Here is a 15,531-nt window from a genome sequence, read left to right as displayed (position 1 = left end):
AGAGCAGAAAAGTACTTTTTACTAGAGAAAATATAATGAGATGTTACTACGATTTAGGGCAGCATACTGGTACTTTACAAACATAAAATTATAGCTTTACAAAAACCCAAGTTAGTACTTACATTTGAATACCCTAATTTCACATACTTAAAGCCCTTAATCAATTAAAAAAAAAAAAGAAACTGCAACAACACAATTGCAAGTTGACAAATAGGAAAAATTCCTTGCCAAAAATAATCATTAAAAGCTAGTAAACTGTCACAGAATATATCTTTACACTGATTTTGTACAGAATTTTGTGGTAGAGTCATAAAATAAAGGGCATCATAAAATAACAAAATAGAGATTATTAATTATGCTGTAATAGTGACTACTCGATTCATTTTAATGGTATTTACTCCTTACAATCTATGTGGTCTCACTTTCATTTTCTTCCCCATTCCTTTTACGAAGAATATCTTACAGTAAGCACAGTACCATTGCTTTAACTAGTCAATGATCACACAGAAGCAAAAGAACAGCACAGGAAGATAATCTTTATTATATTTTTGACTAGAAAGAGAGCGGACAGCAAGTTCACGAGGTACGTTTTGATGATTAATTTTTAAATCAGGTTTCATGACAATAATCAAAATTGAGCTTTAGCTGCACAGACATTTTGGTCACTATTATCTTCAAGGGCACAAGAGCCAACAACCAAAGTAACATAAAGCTATTGGCTGTGAGAATTTCTGACGTTCTAAAAATGTGTAGCACTGCATTAAACCCTGTTCTTATATTTGCTTGATATTCTTCTTAAACATTGAACAATTATTGTTATTCAGCAAGATATCAAACATGCACACAAGAATGCTCCCTTTAATATTGTCAATACTAAACGAAGCCCTTTTTTTCCAAAAAACTTTCAAAGAATCATGATTCCAGACTATATGTATTAGTGTTAGCATTCATATGCAAAAGTGACTTTGTTTTTAAGATTAAAGAGCAGATTGACTTCACATTTGGTGGCCAGTTGTGTGTTCCCTAAATGTTCATCTTTTATTTTCTTAATAAATTTCACTCCATTTCATAAGCCCTGAGTTATTAGATAACCTGCTAATGATTGTATAGTTTTACTTTATACTTTATTCCACTCAATTTGAACCCCACATAAGAAGTATTTAAAGTTATTTACAGATGGTTGTAACTACAACAATGATAAAATTTACTACTCTAATAAGGCCTATAGGAGTTGCATATTTTATGCATTTTTAACTTGCTAGGAGCAATTCTTAAAATTACATCTATAATTCTATGTCAATAATAAGTGCTTTTCACTTTGCTTACTTTGTAGATAACCAGGTTTACTTTTTTCCTCTCTTGTAAAACTCTTTTTTATTTCCCTCCCCAAATATAAATGTTATTGCTTTTCAACCAAACAGGTACCAAAAGAAACTGAGAATATAAATGGCATACTAATAACTTTAATAGTTAGCAGAAAAATATGCTCACAATAGTCATTCAATAAGTGTTCGCTATACATGGAATAAATGAATTGTAAGGCAGTTGTTTGAGTCATATGCTGTTCACCATACACTGTAACTAGTTTTGTTTAACTAGGAAATCCAGGTTACCAGATTTAATTCAAATGTAAATCCAAGAATTTGAAAATAAAAAACAATTTAACAACTCTCAGGAAAAAAATAACCATGGTTGCTTTTTTAGTTGATAGAAAAAAAGGAAAATTCCTTTCCACTAAGTTGTTTGTATAACTAAGTAAGGGGAAGAGATAACATATTAAGTGCTGGCTAAGTTTTTATCATTTTCTCCACAATTATCTTTGCAGCTGTTTGATCTCTATTCCTGTTAGCTTCTCTAGCTGAGAAAGAATTTTATCATCTGAATGTATTTCCCCATCTCCTTAGGTACATAGTGTTAGTTGAAAAGGTGCCATATCATGCCATATTTCTGCATTTAATTTTGCTAACATTCAATTTTTCCTTTTTAAATAATGCTGCATAGAATATGAAACAATCTGTCAACTTACTATGTGAATGCTTGCTTATTATATTTTTTGTTGATAGCTTTGAAGCATGTAGTGTACTTTTCATCTAGTGCATTAATAAGAAACTGCTATTCTTTTTTGAAAGGATACGCAGGCAAATTCTTAAGTTAATGCTTTTGCCTAACATTTTTAGTTGGCTACAAGACAATTGCAATGGCAAAAACATTGACAATGCAGTTCATGGTTCGGTTCTCCCATCTTACGGTACAGGTTCCTGAAACACATGCAAAAAAAAGGACTTTTAAATACCAAGAAAACATCAAGATGACCAGGAAATATACATATGAGTGCTGTTTTTAATCAGTTTTAATACCTTATTTCCTTCAATCTGTTAAATATTTACATTTCATAAAGAAATATTTCCATTTCAAAAAGGAAAGCATCAAAATGAACAGGAAATATATATAGGTTTTAGGTTTTTTATCAGTTCTAAATTCTTATTTCCTTCAATCTGTTAAAACCTTCACATTTCATACTTATTTTAAGGCAGGCTTGCAACTAGGTACAAAGCATTAAGTTGATAGAGTCTTCAGAATTTAACTAGAGATTAATAAGCATTTGATAAAAAGTGTACTGTTTGACTTTGCTACAAAGTTGGATTTTGTTTGAATTAGCTTAAAGGCCTCTTACCATCAGATGTGGTATCCCAAAAGCATGAGCTGGCGGTGTGAAAGCCATACGCACTCCTCTGCACCACTGCACAGGTCACTAAAAATAACATCATAGAGTGAGGACACTCACAAACAAAGGGAAAGACACCCAGAATCTAAGTGTTTGAGCTCAGAGCTCTGAAAGCTGTAAAAACATCAGAAAACAAAGTCTCCAACAAATGGGTTGATTGAAAAAAAAGTCAATCATCCTGATTATCAATCATGATGTTCCTGACCCTAAGAAATCCAGTGTGTTGCTCACTGCCATGACGACTGGTGACAATACAGCAGTGAAGTTCTAGGCTGAACTGTGTGCTTCTCGTCCCAAGGGCATAATATGCATAATATAAGCACAGAAATGAAAGAAACGTTCAACTTTATAAACAGTTATGGAGGAGAACATCACAGTTCCACATGCAAGGAGGCATGGGGCTACTGAAAGGAGCATGGTTGAAGTGAGATGTGTTCAGTGGAAGGAGATAGCTGATGAAAATGTAAAGGGTGATGCTACTGAGGACAAGCAAGTGGTTGGCAATAGCTCAAGCTGCTTTTGAATAATGAAAGATCTCTTTTTTTTTTCATGTAGTATCATACATTACCCTTGGATTAATAAGTCAGAAGTCCTTCGTACCCTTTTAAAATTCAACTTAAGTGTCTATCACCCACATATGTTCTCTAAATTAGGAGAAAGTCAGAAGGACAAAGGTGAGAAAACCAGTAAGGAAGAACACTAATACTTACCAATGTATTTATAAGCTTTTCCCAACTTAACCAAATGGGTTAAGGATTGTTCCACTATTTTGGCAGTCCACTGGTTGATTTTGTTTTGATTATAATCTTCACCACCCAAGACCTCATCTACACACTGAACAGGCAGAGGATAGATAAATTAACCAACATGACAAAATTTTACACAAACAGCACCAAAAATGTTTTTCAAGACATTAAATATATTTATAACCCAATAAAGTATTTTGGAAAATATGCAGTTGGAAAACATTTATTATGAACTGTCTCTAATTGTTTAAGAGTTTTCAAAGGATTGCCACATGCATTATCTCACTCTATGAGATACTATGGGGGCATACGATTTGGGTTCTATTGTTAAGAACTTAATCTAGTAGAGAAGCTAATAAAAGAACTCTATTATCTATAGCACAAGGAAGACTAATCAAGGATGATAAATTTGCCATAAAAGAATTACCATGGGGGAAGGCTATTTAAAGAATGGCTTTGAAACAGCTGGGATTTTGAACTGGAAACATAGGATGAGAATAAATTTTAAATGAAATTATATATAATAGTTACATTCATATTTATCCTACACAATAGCTTAGCTAAAAAAAAAAATGCGAGCAATACCCACTACTGAAAGCAAATAATCAACCAACACCACTTTCCAGGCTTTCCAGCAACAGACAATAAAGAAAAAAAACATTCATTGTGCTGATCTACATCCACTTCTGATACCTGATTAAGAACACTGGCTTGAACAGCACAATTCTATGTTTTACGGCCAGCTTTGCCACCTACTCGCTGTGTGACCTTTAGCAAGTGGCTTACCCTCTCTAAGTCATTATATTCCTAATAGTTAAAGTAGGGATAACAGCATCACTTTTATCAGGTTGTCGTGAGGATAAAATTTCATAATGCATGCCAAGTGCTCAGCACAATGACTGTCACAGACTAAGCACTTAGATAAGATTAGACATTATTCTTACCATTATTATTATCACTGCTGTTATCGTGTATTCGAGTAATTAAGCATGGGTAATAAAGCACTCATTCAACTCATTTATATTATCCAGGTTAATAACACACATATACACAATATGCAACTTTCATTTACAATAATTAGATTTTAGTAAAGATTTATAAAGACACTAATGACTATGGAATCTTAAGTTGCATTTTATAAAATCTTCACTAATAATACAATTCTAAAAGAAATTAAATAATTTAAAGGGTTGACTAAAGTAATATGACTCAAATTATTCTCAAAGAATTTTCAGTAACCTGACAGTTTAGGAAGTGCAGTTATGTCAGGAGAATGGGATTTTAATTCTGTCCTCACCATTACTGAGCTGATGGATGAGCTTTGGGCAAACCTCTTTTCTCTAGATTGCCCTTCCTTAATGGGAAAGTTAGAACACTTAGTTTTCTGTTTCTGGTTTTCTGAAAGCACCGCTCTAAGTTCTCTGAACAGTGTAAGACACCATTTGGGGGTGGGCTCCCACTGTAAACAGCATTGCTAAGTATAACTAACCAGCATTTAGCCCTTTTAATTACAATTAACCAGAAAGTCCACTAGACAATGAGGTCCTTAAACAGCTCTATATTTCCAGGCCCCAGCTCAGGACTTGGGGACATAGTAGGTATTTAATGTTTGTTGTTGAAGTAACATTGGCTTTGATTCACTGTCTGGGGTTCCCAAGTCAAATACACCTTAGACTAAGTTTCAAATTAATTCCACTTATAATTCCATTTTTTTCTTTGAGGGTGTTTCTGGCAACTCCTATTACTAACAGTAAATAAAATATATGCATTTTACTATTATTACTTTTATTTTTCACTCTATATTAACATTCTGTATCTTTTTCGGTTGTGTTGCTAGTTTTTCTAAACCGATGCAAATGTACTAAGAAACGATGATCATGCATCTATGTGATGATGTTAAGAATTACTGATTGCATATGTAGAATGGTATGATTTCTAAATGTTGGGTTAATTTCTTTTTTTCTGTTAATTAATAAATAAAATAAAATAAAATAAAATATATGCACATCACTGATAAGTGGCTCTAAGACTTCAGCAGGAGCAAAGAAGGAATGAAGAAAAGAAGTTCAGCAAGAGGTTTAAAAAAAAACAGAAGTGCATGCTGAAACTATATAATGATCTAGGAAGTGCTGGAAGATTTTAAGAGAGTTCTTGCTCTCAAGCTTTTCCAATGAAATGGCTCAACGGCAGAAGAAAGTTGGCTCATGCAAAGAGAGGAGGAGGGAAGGGGGTAGACATGTAGCTGAAGAAAGGAACCTGCAGCGATTTCTCTGAAGTCCCATATTTCCTACAAAAATTCAAGTAACGTTGAGTTTGTTTTTATTTAAGAATGTTTTCAGTTAAATGACATATTACTAAATTCCCTCTCCCAAATATTTAAGTAAAATTCATGCTCTTAAGTGCATCCAGTGGCTTCTAGCACCACCTAGCCACTGCCAAGTATGTAAATTCAAGTTTAAGAAGCATGTTTTATTTTAATTTTAAAAAGTAACACATGCACATGGTTTTAAAAATCCAATGGAATAGAAAGGCTTACAATGAAAAGCAAGAGTCCCCTCTCCACCCTTCCTCACCCTGAGCCTCATTCTCCAGAGGAAAACACCTTTAGTGTGCAACTGTCTTATTTATTCTAAGGGTTACTGACAGATTTCCAAATGTTTACATCATTATTTCTTGATTTATGAATTACAGACAACATTCACAGAGCTCCTTGCTATGACAGATGAATATTCAGTTCCCTCAGACAACCTGCCAATCTTCTTCCTCCCTTTCTCTCAATGTAGTAAATTCACTATGTCTGTTTCAATGTATTTACACTATTAAGGGCATGTTGCTTTTCCACTGTTGATGCTTCCTCCCACATAGAGGACTTTTCCTTAGCATTCCTGGCCCTTTGTCCCATCCATTATTCTTCCCCATGGAGGTGCAGTGAGTTACCTGGTTGGTCAGTGACAACCATTGTCCCAAAGTTCTCGCGTGGGAGAGCTAAACTCCCAAAGATCCTGGATTTAGGTATTTGGTATCTCCTTCCCTCAACATCCAGACCAATAAAAGGCACAAGCCTGGGTATTTGTTTCTGCTGACTCAAACTTTACTTTGGATGTCTCTTTCACGTTCTGAACCAGCAGGGGCAGGGTGTTAGCAAATGAAGCCACAACCTCCAGCCATTTTAAAGGTGATATTTTGCTCACTTTCTAGTGACTCTTTTGTCTTTCCATTTGGTTCAGAACTTGAGTAAGAAAGAAAGTACTATTTAAAAGGCTCCTCAAAGACCCCAACATCCTTCCATTGATCAAGGACAGTCTCTCTAGCCTTCCAACACTACAAAATGAGGTTATCATTCTACCCTTCCTTTTACCTCCCAACTTCCCTCATTTGTACTTTTATGTTGTCAGGGTGTTGAAAACATTTACGGTCTGTAATAATAATTAAATATTCCTTGGATACATAGTTCTAATACACGACTTTGAGTTGCTAAAATATGGCAGGATTTCTGGCTGCCTGTTTGACCCTCTCAGACCTCACGTTGACCCTCTTGAATAAGAGCAGACCTGGGCACTTGGGAAGGAAGACAGCTCTGGGTTAACTTTTACCCCACAACATTAAGGCAGCTGTGGCACTGTCTCAGGATAGCTGACTCTGTTTGTAATGTCCAAAGGCCAGATCCAATGTATCCCAGCCTAAAGGCAATTAAAGCCTGCTAGGTCTCAACAGCCCTGCCCACAATTCAAGCCTGCCTTCTAAGCCAGTTCATTTTATTTCTCTAGGATGCAGCAGAGTTAAAAACCACTGTGACCTATTAAAGCATTTATAAATACCTTACCTACAGTATAGTCTGTATCTGATACCACTAGAATAAATTAAAGTAACTTCTTTTCTATTAGCCTAATAGGGGGACCAGACTTCAGGTTCCAAATATTTTACTTAAGGTTTTGATTTACTGGCACGCCAGTGTTTAAAAGATGTTAAGTGATTATTTTTCCAATTATATTGGACTAAAAGAAATAACAATGTTTAAAGGAATTTCTAGGTTCTTTTATCTATTTAATACAATATATATGCATTCTATATATACTTATATATTCTATAACATTAATATTTCAAATAATAGTCTCTATTGGGTTAAAAACTATTTCATTCAAAAGACAGAGTTTTATGTTTAGAAAACAGCCAATTTGTTTTTAAGACCAAGAAAATACTTAAACATCTCTTTCAGACGAAGCCCCACAATGCCTGACAGCACACAACAAATACAGAAGCATCCCTATAGAGATTTAGTGAATAAATATCTAAAATCTTGTTGTTTCAACACCAGAACTTTTTTTGTCCTGAAAGACAAAATATAACTCTAAAAAATTCCAGTCACTGCAGCAAGCTTAAGAAGACACAAAATGTATACTTTACCTCTTTAACAATATTGTGAGCTTCGTCAGCATTAAAGCCAACCTAAAGGGAAAGCAAAAGATAAAGGTGCTTTCAACACAGACTTCCTTTTATTTGTAGATTTGATGATATACAGAATATCCTAGGCTGAAGTAGACAGGTGTTAGTGAAAGGACCCACAGTGATAAGGGGCAACTGGTCTACCTTGCCTGCCAAGCCTACCTCGACACTTTTAAAAATACAGGACGTTTTCCCCACCCACCACTAGAGAGATTTTTATTCAGGTTTGAGGCCCAATCTGGGCTACTACATTTAAAAAACTAAAAATTAAAAAACTTTACTGGTGATTTGGATGAACATTCTAGAATGAGAATCAATGTAAAGGCCAGGAAATAAGGAAGAGGTGGATATAAAGATGTATTTTGTTAACAATATATAGGAAATGGTTGCAAGTAAGTGAGAATGAGGTGGTCTATGAAAAGAGAGTGCTAAAAAAGTTATTTTGTTTTTATCTTGTCCAAGGCAAAACTGTGTCTTTTCTGAATTAAAAATAATGAATGCACTTGCTACTTCAAAATTATTATCAGTTTAGCACTGTAAACAGGTGTGGCAACTTAGTTTTTTCCTTGGAATGGTTTGTTAGAATCCTGAATTAAAAGCATGTCTTAGACTGTGTGATTGTGAAAACTTTGTGTCTGATTCTCCTTTTATCTATGGTATGGATAGATGAGTAGAAAATATGGATAAAAGCATACACAAATAATGGGGGAACAAAGGTTAAAATAAATTGAATAGATTGAATTACTAGTGGTCAATGAAAGGGAGTGGTAAGGGGTATGGCATGTACGAGTTTTTTCTTTTTTTTTCTTTCGCTGGAGAGATGCAAATATTCAAAATAATGATTATGGTGATGAATACACAACTATTTGATGACATTGTGAGCCACTGATTGTAACCATGTCAAGTATGTTTGCATATCTGTTCATTGCTTATAACAAAAATATTTAAAAAGAAGAAATTTTTCAAAAAAAAGAGGCAAGTCTTAGAGAATTACATTGTGTGAAAAGACTGAAACGTAAACCAAGACATTTCATGTAATACGTGATTTGTTTCCAAGGAGATGCTTATTAGGTGCCGTATGACATAAGCATTTTTGTAAAATTCACTATAGACATGTAACTTAAAATTAGTTCAAACAAACGAGTAAATTCTGAAAATAAGTTTCTGACATGTCATCTTGAGTACAGATTTAAATTTTTCAACTAATTTAATTACATCATAGCGTTTCCAAAACTAAAGGTATAAAAATACCCTATTTAGGGTGCACAGGTAGTTCAGTGGCTAGAATACCTGCCTTTCATGCAGAAGACCTGGGTTCATTTCCCGGACCACGGCCCCCACCCCAAAAAAATACCCTATCTAGAAGTTTTATGAAAAGACAGCTTACATTTTGATTCTATTAAAGCTATCACTTTTTGGACAAGCCAGATAAGTCCTGAAACCCAGAGCGGCCAGCCTCTCCAGAACATCTAGTTCCATCCCCCTGTCCCATATTATCGACAGCCCCTTTCAACATGAATAAGTTAGAATGGGCATAGGCCAAATACTGCTGAAGAGTGGAAGAAAGATCAATGGTGATGGTGGAGTTAGACAGAGAAGGTAGGGTCTAACAAATGAGTATGATGGCTGAATTGTGATATTCTATTTCTTTTACTCTCCAGTATCTTAGAGCAGCTAGAAGTAAAATCCTACACTTGTGGGATTGTAACCCATAGCAAACCCTGAAATCTGTTCTACAACTAATTGTTGTGATGTGCTTTGAAATTTATTGCTTTTTTTTCATATATGTTATTTTTCACAAAAAAAGTCTATTGTGATGATAAATGCACATCTATGTGATGATATTGTGAACCACTGATTGTACACGTTGCATGATTACATGGTATGTGAATATATAATATATGCCAATAAAAAATAAAATAAACTATCATTTTGCCTTAAAATCAGGTCTGAAACTAGTTTCAAAATTTGACTACAGATCAAATTATGCCCATTTCACTTTCATTTGGAAAGTCACCTAATAAAGGGGATACAGGGTGACTATGGCACACATGTATTTCTTTTAAAATATGTTGAGAAAGCACTGCAGTTAAGAACCCTCTTAGGAGTCAGAAGTCCCTAACTTCTTGGGTAGTACGCCTGAGGGTGAACTAGCCATCGGATTTCATGTGCCTCAGGTTTCTATTTCTAAAATTAGAACATGTAACCATTCACCTGCAAGTTAAGAATGTACGCTGCATGAGTTAGGGAACTAATTCAAACTGGGCTTTAGCTTTGTCACAAACCTGCATCCTTAAAGATGACACCCGCTGGACCAGAAGCCCCTTCCATGAGTCTGATATACCATTTTTACGGTGTGTCTCTACTACGAGTCTACTTTTATTTTCCCTGCACCATTCACCTATGGCTACCACTGGGCAGAAAATGTCTGTCTTCTCTGCCCTTGCAAGCCTGTCATAGATTATGCTGGGATCCAACAAACTTCATCCTCCCAGTGAAGCAAAGGTTGTGTAGTCCGAGGCCGGGGTTCAAATCGGGCATGAGCCATAAAACTTGGGGCAAGTCACTTAGCCACCATGAAAGTCAGACTCTCTCCATCAGTAACAGGAAGAGAACTGACTTCGTGGGAGTGAGAATGACCTCATCTTGAGGTGAGAATGACTCTAGACTAAGGAAGCCAGAATAGACAAGCAAGGGCTCCTAACCCACAAAGCACCTCCTTCCAGCCCACCCAGGCCAGAAGTCCTGGAAACCCGAGCGGCTCTGCCACCAGGGCCCGGACGACCGAGTTGCGGCACCTGCTTTGGGGAAGGCAAGGGGAGGAGAAAGCAGGCAGGAAGACCGGTTTCCAGGCCCGCCCGACAGACTGGCCGCGCCGGCCCCGCCGGCCACCCCATCCCCACCCCATCCCCGCCCCACACACCCCAAACTAGGTTTCCCATCACTCGGTCCCGGTCCCACCTCCTGCCCCAAGGGCTCCGGTCCGCCTCGGCCCCCAGCCCACCCTCAGGGGCGGATCCCCAGTCCCGATCCCTAGTCCCGAGGACTGGACATCGGGCTGCGGAGGACGCCGCGCCCCAACTCTCCCGGCAGCCAAGCACCGGAAGACCACCCGGCAGAAACCTCGCTCCGGAGCGGGCGGGAGCGGGGACGGGGGTCGCTCCCAGGCTGCTGAGGGGCGGTACCTCGTCGCAGTGGCGATGATACTCTTCCATGGTGCTGCTAAGTCTCTCCCGGGGCGGAGCGATGGGCGGGTGGTTCTCGGCGGCCGCGCACTGGCCTCCCGTGAGGCTCCGCCCCTGTATATGGCCTCAGGACTTTCCCTAAGTACGCCCCGCCTTTGTGTCCTAGTAGTAGCGCTGGCTCCCTGGCAGGGAACGCGCTTCAGTCCTCGAGGTTCTTCCTCGCCGCCCCCGACCTTTCTGGAAAAAGAGGAGAGATGCTAAAGAGCTGGGAATTGTGCCACAGTGTGGAGCAGATAGGGGTAACCTAGCATCAGTTTGAACTCCCCATTACTGATTGAGTGACCACTGCTATGGTTATTTGCACACATTCGTTCATTCATTCATTCATCATCCAGCAAATAGGTGTATTTAATGAAATGCTGGAGAAGCCACTTTGATTTTGCCTTTGACCATTAGCTATTACTTAAACCTCCCAAAGCCTCAGTTTCCTTATATGAAAACTTATAACTATTTCAGGAATGATTGTAAGGATCAAATGAGGTATTGTATATGCAACCACTAAAATAGATACTCCTACATCCCTCCTCCTCCGTGTCTATTTAAAAAGGAATACATAATTTATGGGAGAAAGGGAGTAAATATCCTAAATTAAATTATAAAACTTAGCAGGAAAACAATGGCTGCATCTATTAAGAAATTACTAAGTTACAGACGACCTAAACCTCACAATAACCTGCAGCTCTGGTGCTGTTATCATCCTCCCACTGTTAAAGATGAAACTTGTAGAGAGAGTTTAAATAACTTGCCCCAAGGTCATACATCCAGTGTAGTAGAATAGAAACATGAACTCAAGTAGTCTGATAGCAGAACCCAAATTCTTTAACACCATATCAGTCACCTATTGCTGTTGCAACAAATTAGCACAAGTTTAATGCTTTAAAGCAGCACAAATGTATTTTCTTACAGTTTGGGAGATAAGACGTCAAAAACGGGTCCTCAAGGCTGCATTTGTTCTAGAGGCTGTAGAGAAGACTCTGTTCCCTTGTCTTTTTCACCTACATTCCTTGGATAGAGCCCCTTCCTCATCTTCAAAGCCAGATGTGTAGCATCTTCTATTCTTTGACCTCTGCTTCTAGAGTGACAACTTCTCTCTATGTTTCTGACTCTCCTGACTCTCTCTTTTAAGGACTCTCGTGATGACATTGGACCAGGATAATCCAGGATAATTTCCCCCACCTCAAGACCCTTAATCACATCTGCAGCATCCTTTTGACTACATAAGGCAACATATTCACAGATTCTGGGAATTAGGATGTGGCCATCTTTGGGGATTGGGGGTGTGATTACTCAGCCTAACACAACCACTACACTGTTTTGCTTCCCCAAATCAAATCTGGAAGTTTCCTTAGTCTTCCAATCCAACTCTCCTGTTTTACAAGTAAAATTGAAGCTGAGAGAGGTGAAATAACTTGTACAGGGGCACACACGTATTGCCTGGATCCTTGGGCTTCTATATCTCAAGCCCCTCCATTCTCTGATCTCATCTTATGAGCTTAGACAGATAAACAAGGATAGCTGTTTACTTGATAATGTGCAATTTGTTATTGGTTCTTCTATATTGTAGGTCGTGTCATGGTTACTGCAGAGAGGCTGTGATTGTAATTCACAGAGGAAGCACATTTCCCTGTTTTGGATCTTTTTTCCCCCGGGTTATTACTATCCTATGAGCAATTCCAGCAGTATATTAGGAGACTTAGTCGTGCCATTGTGAATATCCACCTTATTTCTTTAAAGAACTGCTTCTAGGTGGGTCAACCCTCAAAGTAAAATAATCTTAAAGCTGCAGGGGCCATCCAGTCACATCTCAAGTTTATGTCGTGTGATAAATATAAAGTGAAGTGAAGAAATGTCATTCCACTTACCATTCCTGTGTAATAAATTATTCTCCAAATTAATGGCTAGTTAATTTTATTGAGATTCTATTGGTTAGAAATGTGAACATAGCACAGCAGGAATAACTTGTTTTTATTTCATCTTATCTAGGGATTCATCCAGGATGACTCAGAGACTGAGGGTAATGTGATTGTGGGAGCTGGGCTCATCTCTAGACTTGTTCACACACGTCAATCTAGCACTCAGGATGAGAAGAATTAAATATTAGCACTACCAACTGGAGTACTAACACATGCTCCATGGCCCATCCAAATGGCTTTGCTTCTTCACATTATCCCACAGCCTCATGGTAGTCAGACATCGTACTTGCAGCTCAAGGCTCCAAGTGAGTGCTCATCAAGCAAGGGAGAAACTGTATTGCCTGTTATGACCTACTTCTATGTGTCCTCCTGCAAGGTCACTTCTATCATATTCTGATCATTAAAGCAGTCACAAGTCCACCAGACTTACGGAGAGCGAGCACAGAACCCACCTCTCAATGAAAGAAGTATTGAATTATTTGGGTACTCTTAAAACCACCACAGGTGTATTAGTTAACACTCTTTAGTTGCAAGTAACTGAAGCATCAAGTAAGAGAGACTGAAATAAGGACATCTCTTTTCTTACAAAATCAGAAATCCAGAGGTAGAGATGCTTCAGGAAATTCAGTTGCTCAACAATTTTTTGAAGCCTCTGTGCCTTCCATTTTTCCATACCAATACCCTCAGCATGTCAGCGATATTTTTAGCTTCATGGTCACAAATGGCTGTAGCAGTTCCATGTGTCACAAGAAACGAAGGCATCACATCCAGTGAAGAAGATTAGCATTGCCTTGGGATGATCATTTTTTATTAGGAAAGCAAATCTTTCCTTCAAGTCTCAAAGAGACTTCTTTTAAGGTTCCATTGGACAAGTGATTACCCCTTTGGCAAAATATATGGGAAAACGTATGTTTCTTATTTCCATCCTGTACAGTGAAAACTGAATTCTGCTAGCACGAAAAAAGGGTTGTGAAATAATTTTTAATAAGTCAGTCCTTTCCAAAATTTTTCATGTTATGACACATATAGATGATATTTACATTGTAAACTGGGGAAAAAAGAAGGGACTTTGTAAGCATCTTTATGGAGTTTGATTAACAAATATTTTTCCTTACATTATGTAATTATAAGGAAAATAAAATAGAAAAGTCATTTGAAAAAAAACTTCCAAATAAAATCTTTTCATATGTCTTAATGAGACCCTTGATCTTGCTTTTATGAACGTAACATTTTAATATCAGACTTTATGCTTGAAATAGTTATAGGCAATTAATGTTCTGGAGTATTTGATAATTATTTTCCCCAGAATCTTAGTAACTTCTATCGTTTAGAAATGTTCCTCATAAGAATAAATGATAAAACTCTTATACCCATTTAATAAATCATTCAAATTATGTTTAAAGAATTCTGTAACAGTAAACTAGGTAATTTGAACCAACACTTCCACTGAAAATTACGAAGTTTAGACAAAATAAAATAGATATTTTATCTAAGGAATTGGAGCTTTAACAAGGTGGAGAAGAATTACGGAATCAAGACCTAGTATGAACTTTGGGACATTTTTCCATGGGTATGAGATGGTGAGAAGACTTTTTTTCATGTTCCAGGGGTGAAGGAATCGATTCCCAGAGCCTGCCAAGGAGGGAAGGCTCTAATAAATAAGCATACTTTGGTTGAAACTCCAAAGGATTGCATCTTAAGTAGTAATGGTGTAAAACAACAAAATTGATCTTGCAGGGACTGGAATCTCTGTTTTAAAGCACTTCAACCACTGAAATCGAATTGCTTTGATCTGACATTCAAAGCAGAAGCAAATGTGTTTCAGTTTCCTTGGTGGCTCAAGCAAATACCACTCAGTGGGTTGACTTAAATAATTAGAATTTATTATCTCATGTCTTTGAGGCTGAAAAAGTCCAAATCAAGGCATCATCAAGGTGATGCTTTCTTCCTGAAGACTAGCATTCTGGGGCTGACTGCTGGTAATTTTGGGTCCTGGACTTCTCCGTCACATGGCTGCTTCTCCTGGCCTCTCCCTTCTGTTTTAGGTTCCGTTGACCTTCAGCTTCTTGTTTTCCATGGCTTTTCTCTATTTGTCTGAATTTCATTCCACTTATAAAGGACTCTGATAATAGGATTAAAACCCATCCTGGTTGAGGGGGGCCACATCTTAATTGAAGTAACCTCACCAAAAAGTCCTACGTAAAATGGTTTCATAACTAGAGGAATAGATTACATTTAAGAGCATGTTTTTGGGGGGTACGTGCAGTTCCAAATTACCACAGAATGTAAATTCTTTCTGGAGGAAGAGAATATCATCCATGGCCTCAAATTAGGCATGCAATTTTTCAAATATAACATCAAGTACACAATAAAATATAACCAGGCACATGATCTTATATGAATGACAGTGGTCATGGCTAATGTTTTTGGTTTCGGGTGGTTCTATGACCAACTTGTCC

The 15,531-nt window shown here is 37.4% G+C and overlaps 1 protein-coding gene across 1 annotated transcript; it reads right to left on the bottom strand.

Annotated features, from left to right (window-relative positions):
* Positions 1 to 516: 516 nt before the first annotated feature.
* DYNLT3 (dynein light chain Tctex-type 3) lies at positions 517 to 11,199 on the bottom strand. The gene is made up of 5 exons (XM_077147052.1): positions 11,100 to 11,199; positions 7,876 to 7,917; positions 3,436 to 3,559; positions 2,675 to 2,752; positions 517 to 2,258 (listed from the first exon to the last, which is right to left on the bottom strand). Exons 1-5 carry the CDS (start codon positions 11,127 to 11,129, stop codon positions 2,182 to 2,184), a joined length of 351 nt encoding a protein of 116 aa, XP_077003167.1. The 5' UTR covers positions 11,130 to 11,199; the 3' UTR covers positions 517 to 2,181.
* Positions 11,200 to 15,531: the final 4,332 nt, after the last annotated feature.

The sequence above is a fragment of the Tamandua tetradactyla genome, chromosome X, assembly GCF_023851605.1.
Source record: "Tamandua tetradactyla isolate mTamTet1 chromosome X, mTamTet1.pri, whole genome shotgun sequence".
Lineage (NCBI taxonomy): Eukaryota > Metazoa > Chordata > Mammalia > Pilosa > Myrmecophagidae > Tamandua > Tamandua tetradactyla.
This window is presented reverse-complemented; position numbering and strand designations above follow the sequence as displayed.

Excerpts from the sequence above, each read along its gene's own strand:
- DYNLT3 (XM_077147052.1), bottom strand. The coding sequence starts at position 11,129 with ATGGAAGAGTATCATCGCCACTGCGACGAG. Across the intron at positions 7,918-11,099 it reads ATCATCGCCACTGCGACGAG|GTTGGCTTTAATGCTGACGA; the intron begins GTACCGCCCCTC and ends CTTTCCCTTTAG. Across the intron at positions 3,560-7,875 it reads CTCACAATATTGTTAAAGAG|TGTGTAGATGAGGTCTTGGG; the intron begins GTAAAGTATACA and ends CTGCCTGTTCAG.